The sequence below is a fragment of the Ailuropoda melanoleuca genome, chromosome 14 (genome assembly GCF_002007445.2).
Source record: "Ailuropoda melanoleuca isolate Jingjing chromosome 14, ASM200744v2, whole genome shotgun sequence".
In the NCBI taxonomy this organism is placed as follows: Eukaryota; Metazoa; Chordata; class Mammalia; order Carnivora; family Ursidae; genus Ailuropoda; species Ailuropoda melanoleuca.
This window is the reverse complement of record NC_048231.1, coordinates 88,925,888-88,950,559: the sequence shown is the minus strand read 5'-3', so window position 1 is coordinate 88,950,559 and position 24,672 is coordinate 88,925,888. Positions and strand designations below refer to the sequence as shown.

The 24,672-nt window shown below is 43.6% G+C and overlaps 1 protein-coding gene across 1 annotated transcript in view; it reads left to right on the top strand.

Annotated features, from left to right (window-relative positions):
• The first annotated feature begins 3,886 nt into the window (after positions 1–3,886).
• Positions 3,887–24,672, top strand: part of FECH (ferrochelatase) — a 32,479-nt gene continuing 11,693 nt past the window's right edge. Inside the window, exons 1-6 of the mRNA XM_002920260.4 lie at positions 3,887–4,110; positions 8,512–8,638; positions 13,733–13,852; positions 15,205–15,353; positions 20,918–21,052; positions 23,864–23,970. Of these exons, the coding sequence (XP_002920306.1) occupies positions 4,044–4,110; positions 8,512–8,638; positions 13,733–13,852; positions 15,205–15,353; positions 20,918–21,052; positions 23,864–23,970 (705 nt within the window). The 5' untranslated portion in view covers positions 3,887–4,043. The remainder of the gene's footprint in view (positions 4,111–8,511; positions 8,639–13,732; positions 13,853–15,204; positions 15,354–20,917; positions 21,053–23,863; positions 23,971–24,672) is intronic.

The following is a 24,672-nucleotide window of genomic DNA, read 5'->3' as shown; positions in this document are numbered from 1 at the left end:
TTCACCTCTGCAACTTGCAAAAGTGACCTTATTTGAAAATAGGGTCTCTGCAGGTACAATTAAGTTAAGATGAGGTCATTAGTGTAGGCCTTTAGTCCAACATGACTGGTGTCCTTAGAAGAGGGGAAAGTGGTTACAAAAAGACAGACACATGGACAAAGATGGAGGCAGAGATCCAGGGATGCAGCTGCAAACCAAGGAACATCAAGGATTGCTGGCCACTCCCAGTAGCTGGGAAGAAACAGGGAAAGATTCTCCCCTACAGATTTCAGAGGGAGCAGGGTCCTGCTGGCACCTTGATGTGGGACTTCAAGCCTTCCAAGCTATACATTTCTGTGGCTTTAAGCCACTTTGTTTGTGGTATTTTTGTTCCAGCAGCCCTAGGAAACTAACACAAGCCTCAAAGGTGTTCCTGCCTTGCTCATCACCCTGCTTGCAAAGCCCTTCCACAGAGAGCCTCCCTCACTCCCCACAGGTCTCTGCTCCACGCCACCTTTGCAGAGAGGCCACGGCCAACGTGCACCCCTGAATAGCAGCTCCTGCCCCTCTCCACTCCCTTGCCTCTTGTATTTTTCTACATGGTCCAAATCCTACCAACATTATATCGTATATCTTTCATTTATTGTCTTCCTTGCCTTAAAAAATGTAAGCTCCATGAAAGTAGAGACAGTCCAATTCATTGCTGCAAACCCAGTGCCTACCACGTGTCTGATGTGGGCAAGCTCTCCATGCGTATTTGTTTCATAAACGAATGAGCTCCTTGAGAGTACAGCTTACCCTTTATGTTTTTATCCTTCCTGTTGCCTGATGCCATGCTTTGCTTATCATGGACTCTCAGGAAATGTGTATAGCTGGACTAATAAACCCATCATCACTTATGGGCTCAAGGCTCTGTGTAGTGAAGAGAGGAAGTCAAGATGCACACCACATTGGCCTGAATTGGGTGGCCTCTTTGCTGTAAAACAATTGTGGGGACCATCGATCCGATGTCTCTGAGTGATCGTTATAGCTCACCATTTGTCTGCCTCGCCCAGCCACTGTTTCTCTGGTACTGCACACCGCCCCTTCTTGCCCTGTTGTTTTTCTGATTAAGGAGACAGAATTGAGTAATCTAAATTTAGTGTGTGTAGCTCAGAGGTGCCAATCATGACAAATAATGAATTAGGTGATCCCCCTGCCCTTCCCTGAAGCATTGAGCTGAAACCAACAAGTTCATTTTATTTAGGACCAAAGGCTGAACTCAGAGTGTTGTCTGTGACAGGAGAGTGCTTTCTTCGCTAATTAAGTCACCCGGGCTCAGACAAACCCTCTCCTGTGTGGTGGGGGTGCAGCTTATCGAGTTGGCCCAGAGACTGTGCTTTTGGCCTTCTGTTTGCTAAGGGAAGTGCTATATACCTTTGTTAACAAATATGTAAGCCAGAAAAAAAAATGCATTTAGATGTACATATGCGCACATACACACAGACACATATATAAATCTCATATATTTTTATAAATTTCTTTAGCCTTTTAAGGGCTTTTCTGGTTTTCTTAGTAAACCCATATTTAGAATTCATAGTTTCTGGGGCACCTGGGTGGCGTAGTCATTTAAGCGTCCACCTTGTGGTTTTGGCTCAGGTCATGATCTCAGGGTCGTGACATCAGGGGAGTGAGATCGAGCCCTGCATCAGGCTCCATACTCAGCTCGGAGTCTGCTCGAGATTCTCTCTCCCTCTCCCTCTTCTCCTCCTTCTTGTGCTCTCTCTCTCTCAAATAAATAAATAAATAAATAAATAAATAAATAAATCTTCAGAATTCATAATTTCTGGGTTAAGGGCTGTGTTTTCTGATCCGTTTTGAAAAGGACCTGTATAAAACACATTTTATTTGCTTTCATTTCTTAAAACATAAAAATTTACTTGTTGGAAAGCTATTATATTTGATGTCTGTAAGAAATAAGCCATAGATTAGAAATAACAATTTTTATGATACTCTCTGTTCTGGAAAAATAACGAAGCTCTGTTTCCATCTATTCCATTTATGTATGTATGTATTTATTTTTATTTTTTGACCTATGATTCTTAATATGTGTATCAGGGAGGTTTTATACATTAGGGATTTTGAATGAGTCTTTTTCAAGTTAGGAAAAATGAAAATAAAAGGTGTAAATAAAATGTATGAAATGGTGCAAATTCATTTTTAAATGTTATTATGTTGATATATTTAATAAAGCATGTGTTGGTAGTTCCTTTCTCCTCTCTGGTCAGATGCTCGTCCCAGCTGTTAGTTATGTGAGATTTTGGCACCTTTGTGCATTGTCACTAATCATCGACATTTCCCTAGGAGGGGCCAGAAGATCCCTGTTATCTTCACCTAGCAGAAGAGGCACAGCCCTGGGGATGTAAGGCTGACTTATCCAGAGCCTTCCAGAGTAGCTGAGAAGAGCCTACGCATATCAAACATCTAACCCCCTCAATCCTTCCTCGTTCTTTGGACCGGTCTACACTTTGTCCACCACAGCAGTTGAAAATGTAGAGCTTTTTTGGGCAGCTTATTTAAACGGGTTTAAGCTTTAGGCAGAGAAGTACATTAAAAAGATCACCTCTAAAGGACAAAATAAATGAATATGATTTTCATTACGAGAGTAGAGAGCCAGCAAAACATATAGGAAAGCAGTTCGGTACTTGGAGCAAGTTTTGCCGTCCATTTCTCGGGGAACAACCCCCACTTGGATCTGAAGATCATGTAGGTAATATGAAAGACAATCCATGTAATATGATATTTTACATTTGGCTTATAACCATAAGGAGGACCAACTCTAATAATAAACTAACTCAATCAGGAACATAAATTTTATGCTACAGATAGGTGATTTTCAACTCAATCTAGATTCCATCTTCCAGAATATTCCATGAAGCTTGCCCCCTTATCTCCTTCAGGCCTCTGGATGTCAGTGAGAACTTCTCTGACCCATCTATTTCAAATTGCATTAGCCTCCCTTTCCCCCATCTTCCTCATGTTGCTTCCTTCTTCTTTCTAACGCTTATCATCGCTCCAAATAATACATATTCTGATTATTTTGTTTCTCCTTTAACCCCCATGTAAGCCACTTGTCTGTTGTTTTTCCAGTGCACACAGTAGGTGGTCAATGCTTGTTCAACGAGTGAATAATGTTTGAGACCCTTTTGTTTCAAGGTTGGTCTTGTACTTCAGGACGCACAGAACAATGGGCAGGGTGGGCAGGTGGACGTGTGGGAATGCAGGAATGGCTAGAAATGAGGGAGGTGCCTGTCGCGTGTGCGGGATTGGGGCCGGATAGCTACCTTGCAAAGGTGTGCAGATATACCCACAAACTTCACCATGCCATCCCTCCCAAAAACGCATTTGCTGGACTGGCCTTCACTTTTCCTATTTTCTTTTTTTCTCAGGTTAGCTGTATAATATTTGCTTGCTGGTCCCACCTGTCAAACTCTGCTACATAGAGATGCTACAGAGAAATTGAATAATATGCCATTCATAAGCGTCTCATATAAAACAATTCCTTTTCCTATTCTGAAAACCAAGCGTAACAAAACTGGGCCAGCACAGTTGTGAGGCAACAAGCACACTGGAGAATTGTGGCAAAAGCGTCCTCATATCTCAGTAAAAGTACTAGAAATGTCTGTAAAGTCCTTTGCTGAGTTGTGGCTGCGGTTCCTGCCTTGACCAGGTTTGGCTGATGCAACCAGGGCATTTGTTCAGGGTGATCAGGGGCTGAGCGAGGCTCCAGTGCCGGGAAGTGCCGGGTGGGGGGCGCGCGGCCATAAGCGCAGCACCGGGCCCCTTTCACCCCCGGGACCGCAGGACGGGCTCCCGTGAGGGGCGTGTCTTCCTTGGCCCCGCCCCCGAGGCCCCAGCCCTGCCCGGCGGGCAGCGAATGAGCAGGCGCACCACGAGGGCTCTGGGGGCAGCGACGCAAGATAAGGCCTGGGGTGGTAGTGCCAGCAGCCCGGCGCCTTGGGGGCCGACACCCGATCGCGCCACCGCGGGAGGAACCCGGGTCCCGGGCCGAGGCTGCCCCGGGAATGCTTTCGGGCGGCACAAACATGGCTGCGGCCGTGAGAGCTGCGGCCGCCCTGCTCCGCGATCGGAGTAAGTCAGGCTGTCGCGGCCGCCACCGCCGCCGGGGTCCCTGCGACGGCGGGGGTAGCGGGCAGCTGGCGCCGGGGTCCCCCGACTTGGGGGCTTCCGGGAGCGGCGCAGGAAACTCCGCGCGACGGGGCGAGGGGCGCCGTGGAGAAGGGACCGGAAAGGGGTCGTCCCCTGGGAGGGCGAGAGGGGGTACGTGGGTCATCTGGGGGCCCTGGGGCGCTGCCGGGAGGGGTCCTGGAGCACCACGGGTCAGCTGGGTGGCCAGGAGCAGTGCCCAAATTTGTCACCTCCCTAGTTCTTATCTGTAGAATCAATAATAAGCGTCACGGGGTTGTTGGGAGCATTACCGGGAGGGGGGGAGTGTTAGTGACTTGACACTGAGGATGGTAACTGAGGCATCATCGTCGTCATCACCACGGACATCTGTCCTGGGGTTCCCTCCCTGGTGACGGAGGCCGCAGTGTGCCCACTGCTGCTGAATGGTGACTGGACACAGACCTGACTTATTTTTTCTAAGCAGTTCCCCAGCTCATCAGTCTGTTGCCTACTGAGAAGGAGTGGAGAGAATCCACTTTGAATTAATATATCTTATTACAGGCGATTTGGGAGGAAAATAATAAGGACCCAGTTTATACTGAGGGTCAGGTCACTAAGGGAACTGGGAGCAAAAGGCATTATCTTTTAAGAAGAGGAAGCGCAGTGTCAGTAACGGGGCTGAAAGGTGTATTGAATTAGTGTTTTCTTTCTTAGGCCTTTTCTGTGGCAAAATCTGACAGGTTCTACGTTTGAGGTCACAGAACAGTATGAGAAACTTTAAATGATTTGTTGTCCAGATTAGGGATTCAGGAACCATAGCAACGTGAAGATTTGGGGTCCGTTGAATTATGAACTCTGATTTTAAGATGTAGTTGTAATACTTTAATCATCTTGTTGAAATGAAGGAATTAACATTATCCGGGTTAGAAAAAATTGAGTAGCATTTCTGAAAACAAATTCTGAAAGTAAAAGTGTAAAAGTGAAGTTTTATACTATGTTTTTAGCATATGACAGAATCAGTAAGAAGCTCCTGGGGTGGGCCACGTGCTGTGTATACTATATATTTTTTTAAATTAGAAAGTTGGTAGATTAATGAATTAGTGTTTTTTCTTTTTGCCTTTTCTTTCCAAATTTTCTACACTAAGCATCTATGTCTTTCATTGTTAGAAAAAATTTCTGGAATAATAAAAAAAGAGTATTAGTGTTTAAATTAAGGACACTAGAACATTTTGGTGCTGTACTAGAAAATAATTCTTTTTTGAAAGCCTCCCCTCTCCAAGTGTTTATTAATAGTTACCATATAGTACATTATTTCTGTTAATTTTTAAAATGGTACCTATTTTTATAAGTACCTTTTGAAATAAGCCTCATCTCCTTTGTGATAGAAAAGGGCTCCATTATATACTTAAGTACTTGTGTGCTTTTATACCCTCCCCTGCCTCACCCCTAAGCATCCAAAATATTAAATAATTTGGTTTTAGAGAACCAGTTGGTACCCATGAACTTAAGTCACAGGTAAACTTTTGAATGCTTCACCTTTTGGGTTTGTCCAGGAGTTGGGAAGTTTTGCTTTCTTTATATTCTCTTCTGCATTTTCTTAGATATATAGCCTTCATGATTTGTAGGCCTTCCACAGCTAGTAGACTCGCAGTTCGTGTCATACGTAGGGTTAGTATACCTGGTCTTAGCTCATAAGTGGGCAAGTCCCTGCTGTTGAGTATTCTTCTTGTTTAACCACATGCTGTGTGCCTGGTACTGTTCTTGGGGCTGGACATAGATTTCAAAAATTTTTCCTAATCTTCACAGCGGTCCTGCAGGGTTGGCCTTATCACTGTTTTACAGATGAGAAAAGTGAGGCTTGGAGTAGTTCTTTGAGTTGTCCAAGTACTTCCACACAGCCTGTTTGGTGCTATCTGGGATTTCCACTAGATCTCTGTGGCTCTGGAACACATACGCTCTATGCCACACAATGCTGTCTGTGCCTTTAGATTTCTCTTAAGCTGTGAACCAGGTATATTCCAGAGTCTCAGTTGGTCCTTTGTTTGAATAGTTACTTTAAACAACTTTAGCTACATGTATACTAATCGTTTGGTTGAAAACTACTCTTTGTTTCTCTGGAACCTTCAGATCATTAGGGGAGAGGAGTGTCATGGAGAAGTTCTTGAGAGGTGGGTGTATTAGCCCTAAGTCCTGAGCACAGAGGATCCGTTATTAGCAGCATTGCCCTGAGAAATTGTTCAGCCACAGAGGATTGTGTAAGTATAGGGCATGGTAATAGATCAGCAGCTTCAAAAGCCCCCAGCTCCCGAACTGTCCTAGGAAATACTAATGTACTAGCTGAGGACTCTAGTCTCACCCTGATTCCCTTCTGCCACTCCCTTTTTAAGATTCACAGGGGGAAATCTTACTACCAGCAGTCAAATCATGTAATGCCCAAATTCTATTCTGATACCCCATGGAATACAGTATAATCTCATTCATATAAGGAATTGCAGACATTGTGGCATGATTGAGAACCTGGTTAAATCTCATGCAGTTCAGAATTGAACTCGTCTAAAATAAGGAGACGTGAGTTGGTTTGAGACTTCATTTGAGCAGCATTGAACTTCTTTATGTCAATCTTTTGCACTTCCACTTTGAGTTAATAAGGGCTATTCAGCACAAGCTCACGTAATTGGCTCTGTTGGGAATGTGCACAATATGGATAGCTGGAAACCTAAGGGGCCTGGCGCTACCATTCTCCTATGTCTTATAGACAGGGTAGGTGAAAAAAATCGGAGCAGGTGTAGTTCCTATGCCCTAGACACTTACAAATGAAACTAATGTGAGCACTGATCATACATGGCTGGCGCTGTGCCGAGCGCGTCACTGGTCTCATCTGCCGTAAGGATCCTGGTAGCAAGGTGTTGTCATTTTACTGAGGAAACTAAGGCTCAGAAAGAGTATGGCCAGTACATTACTCGTAAGTGGCAGAGCTGGATGCAGTCAGATCTGCTGGTCCATAGCCCGAGTCCTTTACCAGGACGCCTCTGACTCATAAGTAGGAGGAGGGTAGAAGGAGACTGATCTCAAGCTGGTTTCAGACCAGCTAGTTTGAGAACTGGGAAGGGAGAGGTCATGTGTACAGTGTGGGGCACAGCAGTAACCACTGTCCCACATTGCCATCTTGAGGACCTACTGTATAGCTTCAGTTTAATTTCACCATATGTCATTTAAGGATGAATATTCTTCATGCTACAACTAAATAGGGCCCATGGACTCCTCACAGTTCAGGTGGCTTCACCAGATCCACACCTAACTCTTGTGGAGGCCAGGACAAAAGTGCCAATGGAGACCCACACATCATATGTGGGATAGCAAGCTAACAAGCTGGGAAGTGTGTTCTCTTCTCCACTACTGGCAACTAGACCTTCATCACGCCCTGAAAGGGTGCACTGTTGAGCTCTTCAGAGTTCCTACAGAAATGTCACGGCCTTGGGAGAGCTGCCCCTGGCCTGCAGGCTTCCCTGCTTCTCTTTTCACTGCTGGTTCTGCCCTGCATGGTGAAGAGTCTTGTGCATACACCCGAGTGGACACTCCAGTCTGTGTGTACAAGCTCTGTTCTTGCCCCGCAAATAGCTACCCTTCAGGTCAAGAATCTCGTGCACTGACGGCCCAGTCAGCTCTCAGGAGGCTAGATCTAGGAAGGAGGCCTGTGTAGACCTCAGCAGTGAGTGTGGGGCTCTGGGGACAGGGAATTCTGGGGTTCTGGTTCCTGGGAGACTGGTCAGGAACGTGGGCCGTGGACTCAGGGGTCCGTGAATCCTTGGCTGTGGAGATTGCATACCCCATGGGGAGAGCTGCTCAGAATGGGCCTCTCAAGTAGAGTCCTCGCCCTTGTCACAGTCCGAGGGCAGGGCTGGGGTTCTCAGCACCAGTGCTTTATGGGAGAAGCCTTATAGGCAGATGAGGTCTGTGCAACTGACAGTGGAAAACTGGCTCGACTGCCACTCCCTAAATCAGTGGCTCTTAGCCTGTCCTGCAAGCTTCTCACCTTTCACAAGAGCAGCACGCTGCTGCCAGAAACTTCCAGAAACGTGCAGTGATTCTCATGAGGGATCTTGTCAAAATCTGCTGAGGCAGAGCGAGGAGGTGTGTTTCTAAAAAGGCTCCTTGCAGGTCCTGATACACTGTCCTGGGGGCACCACCTCATCCCCGCAGAGGTAAAGATGAGTGCCTTTACCCATGTGCGGAGAAATGCTGGGAAAATCACCTGTGCTGCAGTGTCTCTTTAAATTTTAAATCCAGGACTGATGCTCTGAGGACCTCTTCCAAAGTGATTACTTCCCGGCTAGATTTCATGCTCTTACTTTAATTTTGTCACAGTGGTGCATGGCAGCTCAAGGACCTGCCAGCCATGGAGGTGCCAGTCGATTGGAGCCACGGCGGCAGCTGCCACAGAAACAGCCCAACGTGCCAGAAGCCCCAAACTGCAAGTTCAACCAGGGAAGAGGTATGACTCTAATTTTAGGTACTAATAAGAATTTCTTTTTCTTGATGCCAACACCCGTGAGCGGATACAAGCTGCCTTAGGAGGAAAGCTGCTGGGAAATGCCAGTGTGTAAGGAGTGGGGTGTGATTTTCTTGGCTTTCTTTCAGTAGCTGGAAAACTACAGCTCTCTCTCTCTCTGTCTCTCTCTCTGTCTCTCTCTCTCTCACACACACACACCCCTAAGGTTTTAAAATTTTTTTGAAATTTTTTATAGATTTTAAAATTGTTTATTAAAAATTTTTTCCCCAGCTTTATTGAGGTATGATTGACAAGTGAAAATCCCACAGGGCTTATGTTAAAGGACACATAGCTCAGTACAGTCTGCAGATCATGTAGGAATTTAGTTCTGGAATATGTCATGTAACACAAATTATATGTATGCTGGAAATGTATTTATGAACCTAACATAATTACACCTATGAAATGTATATCCTGTATAGGATAAAGAATAATCTGTCAAGAATTTCTGTAGTAAACTCTGCCCATTGTTTTTCACGGTTAACGCCGTGAACCTAATTAGAAATGACATAATGTGATTTGAGATTTATTAAAGGAATAAAGTACCAGTTTCGTACTTCACCCCTGCTGTTTGCTGGTGGACGTCAGCAGGCGTGGCGTTGTTGTTGGGCGCCCCCTTCCGTAACAGAAGCCACAGCTGTTCTTAAGTCTTTCTTGGTACAGAGGCAACACAAGACTCTAAAAAGCAGTTATTTAGATGAGTACCAGAACTAGCATGCTTCAGCACTAGTGGAGTGAGGTGGCGGAAGGAAAGTCTCTGTCAACTATTAACTCCTTGACCTTCCTTCTAGACCAGACGTTCCATGAAAGCAATACAGCTATGAAAATGAATAGTCTTATTTTGTGTTTGTTATTTTTCATTGTGTGATCCTGGGTACATTGGTTAAACACTGAGTAAACTAAGGTTTTGGGGGGACAGAGCCTTAGGTGTGGCGCCCTCATCCCTTTTCAACTCTCTGGCCTCCTAAATGATCGAATCTGGTGAGGAAAGCAGGAAGCAGATGCTGTCTCTGTCCTGGCGGCATGGACACCATTCCTCCTTACCCCCAGGCCTCTCCTTTCTCACCTCTGCTGTGGTACAAAGTGCTTTAAGTACTTAGGGTTTAGGGTGAGTATTTGGTGTAACCTGAAGAACCTGATTCAGTGTGGAACCCAGGGAGAATCATTATTTCATTACTCTATTATCCTAGTAGCAGAAGCCAATGATATAAATAGCCTTAATATTAAAATTATTAAAATTAAATAAAAATCTGAAAAATATATAAATTCCATTAATTAACTTTATATCATATTTATACAGAAGAAATGGGTTCATTTTAGGAAATATAGACAGGCAAAAAAAAAGATTAAAAAAATCAGTGATTGAGAATCTCATCACCCAGTATTATGTCTCTATGTCCATACCTATTGATATTTATTCAGTGTATATTTACCAAAGTGTGACAGTCCTGTGCATAGTATTTTTATAGTTTCTTCTTTTTAAATTTAATAATATATCCACCATGTAAATATAAATATTCACCATTATTTTAATAGCTTGAGTATTTTATTTTTTAATTTTTAATTTTGTAAAGATTTTATTTATTTATTTGAGAGAGCAAGAGAGAGCACAATGGAGGGGGTGGTGGGGAGAAGGAGAAGCAGACTTCCCACTGAGCAGAGGGCCTGATGTGGGGCTCGATCCCAGGACCCGGAGATCATGACTTGAGCCAAAGGCAGATGCTTAACCAACTGAACCACCCAGGTGCCCCTCTTTATCTTTATATATCTTTATGCTGACTATATACAGTATAATAGAATTATTCTGTATCTTTATTAATTGATCATCTCAAGTTTACATTATGGACAATTAGTATTTCAAAGGAAAAACCTCATATTTTGAGAGTCCCAGAATATAACAATGGCAAAGTGTTGAAACCTTTTCATGTGAGAAGTTTTAAATACGTTGTGCTATTTATACTTTTACATTCAAACAAAGGGGGCTTGACATTCAGAGCTTGGTGTCAGATGGCCTCTGTCTGGAGGGGACGAGAGACAGAGAGACCATGCCTAAAGCTTTGCACTTCACATTCTCGCATAGAGGGTGTCAGACAAGGACAGCTAATGCGCCATTCGTCATGCACAACACAGTTTGGAATTAAGTGCATGTGTATTTAGGTATTTTCAAATCGTATGCATCTCTTTCATGTGTAAGATCATCATGGTTTACAAAACGTGGGTTTGCAGGGCAGAGTAACATCCAATTTAAAGCCACTCTTGTTCTGAGCTCAGGTGTTATAGATGGAAAACAGTTCTAAATCTCGTTTGCACATTGATACCCTCTGTGGCTTAGTTAAGTCTCTTAGCTTGGGGTTTCTTAACCAGTAATCTGTTAACTGGCAGCAATCCATGGAAAAATGCGCTTAATTTATTGTGAGTCACAGATTTTGAGGGTGACAGACAGGATCCCAGAACACTGGTGGTCTAAGTAGAAAGATTAGGGAGTATTACAATTTCACAATATAATGAATATGGAATTTTCAGGTATCAAGAAAGGAAAACTAAATACCAGCTTTAATTCACTGATAGGACTCTTGGTCAGAGGAGGTGGGAAAGTTGTAGGACAATGACCCTCGTCCAGAATAGTTGCTTGGTTTAGTAAAAAGGAGAAGTAAACCCCCTTTAACACAGTGGTTCTCAGTAGAGGGAGGGGGGTACCCTCCCCTCCCACCCTCCGGACATATTTGGCGATGTCTGGAGACGTTTTTGGTTGTCACAACTTGGCGGGTGTGTGTGTGTGTGTGTGTGTGCGTGTGTGCGTGTGCACGCGCGCACTGTTGCCATCTAGCAAATAGAGGCCAGGATGCTACTGAAACCCTACGGCGTACAACACGGCCCTCCACAGCAAAGGATCGTCCAGCCCAAAATGCGATAGTGCCGAGGAAGAGAAACGCTGGTCTAAGACAATGATGTGAAAGGTGAACCAAGTTCATCCTTATAATGGGGTCTAAATGGGAAGATCCCTGACTTCACTGGCATGCAACACTCCCCTTACCCCAAGAATTGGTTCTTATTTTGAAAATTTAGGCTGAGAATTCAGATTTCTGCCTCATTCCCCTGTAGGGTGTTCGCTCAAGAAAACAGTGTCCACCTGTATACATTTGACACTCTCTGCCGCCTCACATTATTGCCAGATGTTAGTGTTTGTTTAAAAATTGCAATTAAAATGTCCTTGTGCTCTCATGGGCTTTAGAACACATTAGGAAAAGTCTTGCAAACAAGAGCTGTCTCGGCAGGATGGATGGGCTCAGTCACTGCAGTAGTTTGAGGTGGTCTGTATGTAGGAGGGTTGGAAAGTGGGACCCCTCCGCATTTGTAATAATGGTGTTTTAAATAAACCTCAGTCTGGTCTTTTCTTAGCTGCTTTATCAAGAGTGAATGGAGACTACATCCATCTGTGCAGTGGAATATTATTCAGCCATAAAAAGGAAAGAAGTACTGATTCATGCTATCACATGGATGAACCTTGAAAATTTTATGCTAAGGGAAAGAAAGCAGACACAAAGGGCCACATATTATGTGATTCTATTTGGAAGAATAGGCAGATCTGTAGACCCAGAAAGCAGGTTAGCAGTTGCCAAGAGTGAGCAGGAGGGACAGTGGGGAATGGCTCTAGTGCGGGTGGGGGATATTCTTTCAGGGTAATGAAAATGCTTAGGAATTAGATAGTTGTAATGGTCACATAACTTGGTGTATATATTAGAAATCACTGAATTGTAGTTTAAAGTGGCAAATCTTATGGTTTGTAAATTATGTCTAAATTTTTACAAATTCAAAAAAATAAAAGTGTGAATGGAAGAAACACCCCTTGTCCGTTAGTGCCCCACCTGCAGACTCGTTCACCGCCATCACAGGGCTACCATTCACGGGAACACGCAGGCGTCCAGTTTTCCAGGCTCTCATCTCTGGCTATGGCCTCAGAGTTCCAGTCTCCAGTCTTGGACTGCTGGCGGCTACCGAAAGCATGCGGGAGACACTTGGTCCCACTCTGGCTCCATCTTGCGCCCTGAAGGGGTTTAGGAATGGAGAACTCCTCTTGGCCTGGTTCACTCTAGTCTGTGTACGCTCCATGCTCTGGATTTTAGAAGTTTAGAGTTTGCGTAGTCCTTTTGTTTATTTAACTTCCCCCGAACGGCTTGATTTTCTTTTTGCTTCTTCTGGTTCATTCAGTGCTTGAATCTTTAGCTTGGAACCTATTTGAATAAATTAGAGCAATTTCTTGCAGGAATCCCCTAAGCAGGGGCTCCCCATGGAAGATGGAGAGGTGAGGGCGAAGTGAGGAGTGTACTTTATTGTAGCAGGAGGCTCTGAAGAAGGAGCGAAGGCAGGCTCCGGAGAAGCCAGCAGAGTAGCAAGAAGTAATGTGTCAGTAATAATTTAATGTAATAATTAAAGAGAAGGAGCAGATAAAGGAATTAGAGATGGACTGGTGTTATAACCTGGAGGTTTAAATTTCTGGGAAAGCCCATGGCTTCTCTGTGTATAATAGAACTTCTATGTTTTGGATCATGCTAAATAAGTATGCTGTCTATTTAATTCTCAAAACCACCTTTTGAGGTGATAGTGGACTCTCTGTCTTATTGATGAAGAAACTGACATTTGGAGAGACCAAGTCATTTGTGTATTTGTAAGGCATTCACATGAACAGTTGCTCCAGCCTCAGCACAATTGTAGATTTATACCTTGGCTCTCAGTCCCCAAGGAATGGGATCTTTGTTCAGGACTGGCCATTTAGTGGAGGAACGTTTCAAGCCCAGAGAAGACCTGCGTCATGGATGGAGCTAGGAGACCGAGGCCAGAGTCAGAGCTGGGACCATGTGCAACCGGAGGCCTCGTGCGTTCTCAGATAGGTAGCCCTGGGATGCCAGTGCACTGCTCTGTAGGTCTGTACCTTTGCTTTGAACTGATTAGATGTGAGTTTGCTAGCTGAACCAAGATTGTACCCTAGAGGAGAAAATAGAAAGTTACAAATCAACCATTGCATTTTTTTTTCTGTAGGAAGCCAAAAACTGGAATATTAATGCTAAACATGGGAGGTCCTGAAACGCTGGGAGACGTTCACGACTTCCTTCTGAGGCTCTTCTTGGACCGAGACCTCATGACGCTTCCTATTCAAAAGTAAGACACGTCTAAGCACCTGTGCTTCTTCCTAACTTGTGCAGCGCCTCTTGCCGTACACGTACCTCAGTTCCTTCGGTTCAAAAAATAAATGGTTCTAATGCATATCTGGTAGTGGCTAGAGCAGCATTATTATTTCGTAGGTATAAAAGGGATTTGATATTGAAAGAATTGCAGGGAAGAGAGAAAGCAATTTGGGGGGATTCCCCTTGAGCCCTTTCCTCCCCAGAGCTCTGGAAATTGCAATTGTCTTGACACAGCTGATGTCCCTTTAAAGATTGTTACAGGTAGATTTGTACTTGGCACTCAATGGCTGATTAATACTCCGAGAAGCAATGATTAGTATTCATTCATACTGTGAACATGGACTGTGGCTCTTTCCTTCCATCCTTCCCTCCCTCCTTCCTTCTCTTCTCTTTTAAAATAGGTTTTTGTAATGAAAAATTTATACATGCATATGATAACAAATGCAAATAGCAGAAGAATGTTCACAGTAAAAAGCAAGTGTCCCTTTCCTTGGGGCTCCACCCTTCCAGTTACCTATTTGGGAGGTTACAGATGTAACCAGAAATAGAGAAATCTGTAATTGTACAGATGTCTTTCTGGTTACATTTAGAAATAGTTCTTGCATATGCAAACATATACATATCTTTATTTATAGATATATAGGTATATATGCACATATATATCCTCCTTGTCTTTTTCAACACAAATGTGAATGTACTTATATACATTATTTAACACTTGGCTATTTTTTTTTTTTTTTTGAAACTTAATGTATCTTGGAGATAGTTCCATAACAGATTATATAGATCTGGTTTATTTTTTTTTTCCATGACTGTATAGAATTGCATTGTTTGATCATACCTTAGTTTATTTAACCTGTGGCTCATGGTGGGCATTGACGTTGTTTACGTATTACACTGAACATTCATGTGGTGTGCGTATATCTTTCCTCACGTATGCAAATGCATTTATGATTAATTTTCATTTTCTTAAAGTAAGAGGAATATATGCTTCCTATTGCCTCGTGTATCCCAGTTCCTACTAGGAGTAGAACCAGGGAGTGTTAAAAACAGTGGCTCGCATGCATCTTGGGTGTGTGTGCCTGAGTGTTCGGTGTCCTGAACCTTCAGGCTGTGTTGCTAGAATAACACACGTGGGTGGCTACTCTTCAGAGAGTGTTTAGTTTTCTCTCTCTACTCAAGGCCAAAAGAGCTGGCTGCAGTCGTGTTTTTAAAGGCTTGATCTTCTTAGGCTCTTCTTACAATTTTCCTTATCTTTTCTATTGAGTAGTTTCTGAGATTGCTAAGGTGGAATAAAATCCACTTACCTACTGTTAAATGATTTAGTAAGCTGGCACCAATCATCGCCAAACGCCGAACCCCCAAAATTCAGGAGCAGTACCGCAGGATTGGAGGTGGGTCTCCCATCAAGATGTGGACCTCCAAGCAAGGAGAAGGCATGGTGAAGCTGCTGGATGAGTTGTCCCCACACACAGGTACCGCGCTTCTTAATCAATATCTCCTTAGGCTTGTTCTTAACAAATTAGATCTGAAGTCCCAAACACTTGGATGGTAGATGCAGTTCTGTGTACCCGCAGCCCTTGATCTGTGGGGGTTCCTATATGATGCACGGTCCCTTAACTCCATTCTCCAGCCATTATCCTTTGTCCTTGGCCGTGTAGCCTGTTACTTCCTTATGTTACAGAGGAAAAAGCTGAAGATTTGGAACATCAGTTTCAAAAGGAAGTTTGAGGTGTGTGTTAAGTTGAGCTAGACTGTAAGGAAGAGGCCACATACCATGAATAAAAGATGTGTATCTCACTGCTCTGGAAAGAAATCTTTGGGAAATGGATCAGGGCTGCTGTTAGTGCCTTTTCTTTCTGTGCGGAAAGCTAATTAGATGAACAGAGCAGAATTAGTTAGCTGTCACGGCAGCCATGAGACTGTAAGCAACTTTCAGCAACTGTTCTCAGCTCTCAGCAATACTGGCTAGTGTGAGGAACCAAGGAGGATTGCGTGCAGCTAGTAACCGGCCTCTGAGAACCTCAAATGCAGAAGAATAATGTGCAGAATGAAGCACTAACTACACGAATGAATTGTAAGTGCCGTATTTAGCTGCATTCAATACACATTCAAGATTGCAGGACACACTATCGTTCTTATATATACTAAGACCGGAAACTGCCGGTTTATTTTAAGACGGCATCTGTTGCAGATGTGGCCCAATAGGAGAAATGTTAAACCAAGAAATGTGCATGTAAGGCGCATGAAACACATTAATTACAGATGCATTTTGGGGCTTCAGAATGAGGACAGGAGTGTGACACAGTGGGGAGCCTCAAGGACAGCCTCCCCTCCAGGCGGGACCAAAAGCATTTCACTCTGCTCTGAGAAAACACCTGAGTGTCACCTCAAGCTGCTCTCAGAAGCCGCCGGTTCCCATCACATACAGGGACAAAGGCTCTAGCTCAGCTCATCTCACTTGGAAAGTTGTTCAGTCACGCTTCTGAGTCTCGGGTGTGCTTCCTGCCTTCACTGGTGGCTCAAGGGCATTTCTTACACAGTTTAGCCACTCGTACCACAATGTATCTTGAAAACATTAGGTGAGGGAAACTGGGCTGTGCCGTACTCACACCTACCTGATAGAGAACAAGCCCTCTAACAGTTTATCACGATAAAAGGTTTAGTGTGAATCCGATCTGCAGTTGCTTTGCTGTCTTCAGTGGAAAAAAGAGGTGGCAAGATGACATTTTTTGTCTGTTGATGTGGTACTGTAGTATCCATCATCATCAAGAATCCCAGCAGAGCTGTTGGACTTGAAAACGGAATACAGACAGAGAGCATCCTTCCCATCTCCCCTCTGTCCATGGTGAGGCTGCTGGGTTGTCCGGATCAGACAGGCATAGCCATGGCCTCAGCCTCCCAAGTTGGCCTGGAAAGAGTCCCATGGAATGAACTAGATTTAAATCACTTACTATCAAACATCTGATTATTTTAATCTGTGGCCATCTAGTACAAAGGTAGTTACATCATCTAGATTCTAGGATTATGCCCTGCTTTGGTAGGGACCAAAGAATGGTAATTTCCACTTCATATTTTCATAGTCAGAATTAATAAGTGATTTTTAAAAAATCAGTTATTAAGCATTCCAGCTTATAGAGACTTATATGAAAAAGTAAAGTCTATTATTCTTCATTGTAGCTTTGGGGATAAGTTTAGGGTATCCATGAAGTATCATCAGCTCAGTGGTTTGCCTCTCCAGTCACTAAATAATTACTAATGTGATGGGAAATCATCTTTCTTTCTTTCTCACTCCGTTCACTTGCCCATTTGATCATTTACATACCTGCTTTTTCATGCATTAATTCCCACCCATCCATTCTTCCATCTAGCTAGCCACCAGGTGTTTGTAAGCACTGACCATGCACAGGTACAGTATAGTGATAAGGGGTAAAGTAGTGAATAAGTCACACCCTTATCTTCACGGAACTGAGTTTCCTGGTCGTTTTCATTGAAGCAGGGAGTAAATTGTCTTAGGGGCTACTTTTCGTTTCTCTGGATCTGGGAAGCTTGTCCAGGGCCTGGTCCTGGGAGGGCTTTGGTACTGATGACCCTTTGACCTATCACTGTCCTCTGTGGCCCACACTTGGGACCCTTGGAACAGGCAAGTTAAATTATTGCTCTCTCCTGCATGGTAGATGACCACCTAACGGTTTTGGCCGACCTGTTATGGGGGTATGGCAGAGATGCTCCATAAGGCCCAAGACTGTCCACTCATTCATTCATCAGTGGCGCCCTGAGTGCCCTGCACTTTTCGATACTGCTTTTCAAAGTCAAGAAATATAGTTTCTACTTACGAGAAGCTTCCAGTCCAGGGAGACCCTGTGATTGCAGCCTAGTCTCCTTAAGGGACAGAGAGAAAATCTTTTAAGACTTACTGGAGAGATGCTGTACAAAACGGGTAGGAAGGCCAACGATCACACAGAATGCAGATAGAGGAAAAATGAAATAGTCTCAAGGTTTGGAAGCTGCTTTGGGGGAGCTGTGTGCTGATGACCAAGATTATCAGGTGTGGCTCTGTGGCTCTGCGGCTCTGCCAGGGGCTCAGCCAGATTACCTAGAAAGAGGGTCCTTGTCCTGCTTAATGCTTCGCAGAACAGACCTGAGCCAGCCGTGAAGACCCAGGCGCCTCATCCCCTTTGTGTGGCTTTTCCATCCTGTTTTCTCTGACCCTCCCTTCATTCCTCTCTTTTTCCTTCCTCTTGCCTTCTCATACTTTCACTCAAAACCATAAAGTATACTTTTAAACTATGTCTATTTGTTTATTTCTATTGGGAAAAAAGTTCTCTTTAGGCAAAACAGTGTGATGATTACAAACAGATAGAAATGTTTCAAACTCTCATTTTTTAGGGAGGTAGTTGTTGCTTAGCAGCTGGTATAGAAATTTCAGCTTGCCCTGGCTTTGTGTAGAATTGACTATTAAGTTATACGGTCAGTTTAATGAGGGAATATAACTTGGAATTGGTTTCATATGGTTACACTACAGTACAGGAATTGAGGGAATACAGAAGGAAAATAGGTGAGAAGTATAATCATTTCACGAAAGTCTAAATCTAAAATACATTTAAAAAATGGCAGTTTAGTTTTGTAGACTATGACGGCTCTTGATGAAGCTGTAAATGCATGCTACTCCGTAGAATGAGTCCGTCGTTCTTTACAGGGTGCATGGTGGGGAAGAGCATGGGCTCTCTTCAGATGGAGCTGCCTTCCCCAGTCCTGGCTGTAGGCCTTCAGGCAGATGACTTACCCCACTAAGCCTCATCTCGAAAATGCGGGTGATAACAGAACCCCATTCCTACAGTCATTGTGAATATTTCATAAGGTAATCACGAAAGGCATCACCCTGGTGCTTGACATGATAAAAATTCAATAAACGTGAGCCTGTATTATTATTCATCGTTGGCCTAGGGCTCATGATGTGATACAACTCAAAAAGCATGATGCTATCTATTTCACACCTTTCTCTCGAGTCATGTACAAAGCAGACATTTGAACTGTGAGCAGGAAATTAATGAAGTTTCACTGCTTAAAAGTCCAACTCAGGTTCTTTTTTTTTTCTTTTCCTGGTGACGGGTCACCAAAGACTCTTGGTGGGGCCGCAGCTTCTAGGGTAGACTAGGCTAGGCCACGAGTGGCCTTCGGGAAACATTTATTTCTTCAGGAGAGGCCCAGTCAGAGAGAGAGCACGTTGCCGTTCTCCTGTAGTATGTGTTTGCAGGCCAGGCCGTCTTTATAGAACAGTTGAGCAAGCCTTATCTGTTCCTTCCAGAGTATTTTACCCTCCCTCACTTCAAAGCAAGGTCACTACCCTGCCTTTATCTGCAGGGACTGCCATTCCACCTCTGGGTTCTGCAATATTTGAGGAACTCCCAGGCCCCAGGAGTTTAGGCTGCAACTTTTCAAGGGTGGAAAGGGAATGCCAGAAGCTGGTTGGCATGCAGCATTGGAGCATCTTACCCTAGCAATCTAGTAATAGGATTGTCTCAGAATAGATTAGAAGGCAGATTCCACTGCAGCCTCAGCTTAGGTCCCCCAGAGCTCCTCAGACGGGGACTTGGTAGTGGGATAGTTGGCAGTTTTCAGATGAACCACGTAATCTTCGGTCCGTCAGTCATTTGGACTTTGCTTACAGCATCAGGCATCCCGGTGTATTCTAACTGCAGTTCATCATTTGACATAAGAGAACGTAAAATTGGTGGCCTAGAAGGGACAGACTGCAAAATGATTCCCCTTACACCCTTACCTTCCTCTTTTGTGGTCCCCAGCCAGAGACTGTCAGAGCAGCCCATCCTTCCCACGCACACACACGCTTCTCCTTTCCATCATCTGTTCCTGTCCTTGGGAACATGTACTGATTGCCCATTCCCTGTGTCCCGTCACTGAGGAACCGTTTATACAGATACACGAACAGTGAACACGTTACCTTTTCCTTCACTTCAGCCTAAACATTTCTTGTGGCTCTTTAATGTCCCATACTTAGTGACAGCCCCTGCTCACGCTCGGACAGTAACATCATCTTGGTTCTGTTACGACTTAGCATTTATGTTGCGTATTCCCAGTGTGATCTCCGAGTGGGAGTTAGCTTTGTCCTATGAAATAACAGGAACTTTCAGTTTTATGATTTTCTAAATGTCTAAGAAATTGTGTGGTGGTGGGTGCTTTTAAGGTCCACGACAAGAAGATGGAGAAGGACAAAGGAGGGTCAGGAGAAGGGGTTTGTAAGGAATACATGGGGAAGGAAGGCAAGGGCGTATACCGACTTGGGCTGTTACTTCAAACTGAATTGGTGCCTCCCATTTAAGCTTTGTTGTTGGGTTTCCTTCATCTTTTACATGAGGAGAATCATTTCAATCATTTGTAATCCGTGAATTGTTGTTGAGTATCCCAGAGCTTACCTCGGTGACCTGGAGCCTGAGGGAGCAGGAGGGAACCGGGACCGGTGGAAGCGGGCTTCAGGGCCAGGAAGGGGCACGGGCTTGGGAGGGACGAGACCCACATTCAATTTCAGCTCCACCCTCTGCTAGGTGTGAGTTTGGGCAGGTTCATTAACCTTGGAGCGTTTCAGTTTCTTAATCTGAAAAATGGGGTTTAAATGAAAGAAAAAATACAAGCGAAGTGTCCACCACGGTATCTGGTACATCAGAAGAGGTTACATTTCAAGAAAAAGTGCTATTTCTTTCCTTCCTTCCGTTGAGTCTCTCTTATCTCAGTCAAGAGCAGAGAATAAAGAACAGAAGTTTGACTTTTAAAAACCACTGTGCTCGGTAGAGGTGTGTGTGTTGCGGGGGGGAGGTTGATCCCAGAAAAGAGGGGTTAAAAGTCCGTGCACCAGCGAAGACTGGGTAAGATCTGAGGAATATTCTAAACTTGCCCACATTATCAGCCTCATAGGAAATTAGGTTAACTGTTCTTTGTTCTGGGCTTTGCATGATGTTTGGCGACTCCGAGGAATCTATATAAAGATTAATACTTTCTCCTTTCCACACATGCTTCCTAATAGCCCCTCACAAATACTATATTGGATTCCGGTACGTCCATCCTTTAACAGAAGAAGCAATTGAAGAGATGGAGAGAGACGGGATCGAAAGGGCTATTGCCTTCACGCAGTATCCACAGTACAGCTGCTCCACGACAGGTGAGGCTTCCCCTTGACAGTGGGCGGGTGGGGATGCGGGGCCCTAGTAGCCATCACCGGGGAACCTGCGTGCGGAAGGAAAGGATAAATCATTTTCCATTTGAATGGCAAATCCAGCCTGTCCACTTTAAACACAAGAGTTCAGGTCAGTCCATTTAAAATCTCATGGTTCATCTGTCCCTTGAGTTATGGGCCAGTCGGCTGAGAATTACAAATGGTGGGTGGAAGGCGGTCAGCACTGGTGCTCGGTGCTTTAATGCAGTTGTGTAATGGATCCGTGACGAACGTTAAGCCACTTCTTATGTTTGCATAATAAACCCTATTTTTATGGCAACCCTAATATTCTCAATAACGTAGTGAAGGTGATAGCTGTTTCCATTTTGAAAGCAGAGGTACCCAGGTAGCACAAGAAATATTAGTATGTTTTTTTTGTTATGCTTTATTTATTGGTTAGTTTACTGGTTAAACCAAAGCCCAGCTTGACGTTCCCTTTGTCAACTTCTCTCAGTGTTCTAGATTTTGGAAAATATTACTGTGTGTTGTTTCCTGTATATTTAACTGGAGCAGGAAAATCATCGTGTTTGCCCTTCTCTGTAACATTGGTAATAGGTAAAGCTTCTGTTGCCCACAAACACATTTGTTTGCATTCTGTTTCAAGGATTGGGCTCAGCACATTTTGACTCCCAAATCGCTTTTGGATTTTAGTGCATATTGTTTCTATAATTATAAAGAGAGCAAAAGGCTGCTAGAGGAGATGTTCAAAGCCTGTTGTGTGCCTTAAACGTTTGTTCAGAGCTCCTGTGAAAATGCCTGAGTTCTCAGACACCCTCAGGAGTTTGAGTTGTGACTTCTTTTGGAAATGTACCTCTACAACTCAAAACGTCTGCTGATATGTTATTGGAGAAGGAATCAGATTTTATAAATTTGTAGGCAGACCTTTGCCTTCCTTTAAAAAATATATGTCAAATGTAGGGGTGCCTGGGTGGCTCAGTCGCTTGAGCATCTGACTCTTGATTTCAGCTCAGGTCATGATCTCAGGGTCGTGGGATCGAGCCCTGGGTCAGGCTCCACGTTCAGTGTGGAGTCGGCTTGTCCCTCTCCTCCCTCTGCTTCTCCCCCTGCTTGTGCTCTCTCTCTCTTGCTCGCTCTTGCTTGCTCTCTTTCAAATAAATAAATAAAATCTTAAAAATATATATACCTTCGTTGTAGATGTCTGCTGTCAGCATTAGACAAGTTAAGAAGGTGGTTATTTGTGGGACAGAGCATTGACTGGATTTCATCTCACTGCTGTCTCAGGTGTTAATGTCTGTGCGGCCTTTCCCTGGTCCGGCTCACGTGAAAGGGCAGGTCCATCTTTGCTCAGAGGTGCGAAAGCCTTCGGAAAGCACATCCATTCTTTGGGGCCATGAGAGTGTTGTTTACCTGTTGTATCATTTAGACACAGGTTGTCGGGGCAGAGCCAGTATATCCTGTGTATCAATCACATGCAGTTGTTCTAGTTCTATTTTCCCCTTCATTACTACCTCAAGTAGTTCGTCACATGTTTCTGAGTCACCCAGAAGAACTCGTGTGGCTTCCAGAATCCTTTTGTGGCTTCAGAAGTCCTGAAGATGATATTCACCTATACAGTGTGGCTTGCCCTATGAATATGCTGGTGACTGTGATTTCTGGAGAGATTGTTTTCGAACCCACTGCAGACTCAATTTGGATTTATCCGTCTCATTGTATTCCAGAATGGAACTCATTTCTCTCTTAAAAATTAAGTTTTAGGCTAAGCGTACATTTGATTTAACTATGGGCTGTATCCCGGCTCGTATTTTAATCTGGAGATGTAACAGGTTAACAGTCCTCATCCTTACAGAAACCAGCGCACTGGTGTGGGAAGCTGGGAAAGGTCTTGGAACATTTGCCCTATGTTAAGATTGAGGAAGAGGCTCCGTGTTAGGATTGGTTGCATAGGATTAGTCTTGGCCTGCGTGCCAGCTCCCCTCGGCCAGGAAAAATTTGCATTGGGTTGGCACCATCTGCCTTCCTTCAGTCTGAATTTTCGTGATTTTGACCTCTTGGTTAAAAATACAAGTTTTGTTAGATTACTTGTGAGGACTTGCTACCCATTTAACTTCTTCTGGGGAATGATGATAATCTTGGAGAAGCACATAAAAATAGAGAATGCTCATACAAATCTAAATAAGCTAGTCATCTTATCAACAAGTCATTTAAAAAATAGCTTTAAAGCTTTTATTGTAAGGTAGAAAATATGCATCTCAAAGTAATAAAAATATCCTACGCACTCAGGGTACAAAATTGCATATATGCTAAAATTACAACTTTGTGAAACAAAACAGCTATACAGGAAAATAATAGGAAAGAACTCTGTTAGAGTAACACGATGGCTGTATTAGCATGTTGGATCATGGCCAGTGTCTTTTTTCCTTTCTGCCCCACCCCCTACATTTTCTGCTGGGGTGGATTACCTTCATAATGGGGGGAAAAATTAACATGCTTCCAGTTGTTAGACTTCATTCCTGCAAAGAGCAGCGGCTTATATTTCATAAATCCTCTACCATCGTGTTTCTCCCTAGAAATGGCCTCACTGGTCTTTGAAAGGCCATTGCAATTGATTGCGTTTTAGTGATCTTCATTTGCAGGGTAGTTAAATCTATCTGCATTTTAGAGTGTTGAAATGATTGTAATTAGACCAATTCAGTATAGAAGCAGTTACCTATTTCGAACTTACTGCCTTTACTAGTCTGTTTTTCATTTGCACTATCATCAACACTCGTCTCCTAAGTGGTCCCCTGTATTTTTCAGGCAGCAGCTTAAATGCCATTTACAGATACTATAACCAAGTGGGAAAGAAGCCTGGGATGAAGTGGAGCACCATTGACAGGTGGCCCACACACCCCCTCCTCATTCAGGTAAGCCAGCCACTGCCCGCAGCCCCCGTCGGCCCAGCTTCTGGGGTGGGTCAGGTTCTTGTCCCTTCCTGGTTTGTGGTGTCCTTCTGAGCCTTACCGTTCTCTTGCTTAAATTGTGTGCTGGGATTAAAAAAAAAAAAAAAGAATTAGAGACTCGACATGTTATGACAAGAGAAAGTAAATTTAAAGATTAAAGGTTAGAGTCTTTCTTCGGATTAACACTGTTAGTTACAAACTAGAGCAGAATTATGTTTTGAGTTTCATGTTTCCCAATAATGAGGACGTGGAAGATTAAACAGTATTTCCATTAATTTACATTTATATACTGAATGACCAACAGATCCTGTATTTTCTAAATCCTTTAAAATGACAAAAGGTTTTAAAATTTTTCAAGGTACTAAGTCTACTTGTTCTGACATGAAAATAGATTTAACATTTCAGTTGAGAAAGTCATATTAGAAGAAATTTCAGATTTCTCCCATACAGTTATATTTATTGTATTTTCATGAACAGATGCTTGGTTTTTGGAGAATCAGTTAAAACTACAATTCAAAAGCCAGTAGCTTTGAATTGGTTTTACTGTATACTTTTTTTGCCATTTGTACATGAGAGTAATATTGGCAATTGCCCTAAAATGTACAAACATAGTTTTGTTCTGTCAGAGGAGGTTTCTGCCTTTGAGTTAGTTTAGGTAGGAGACAT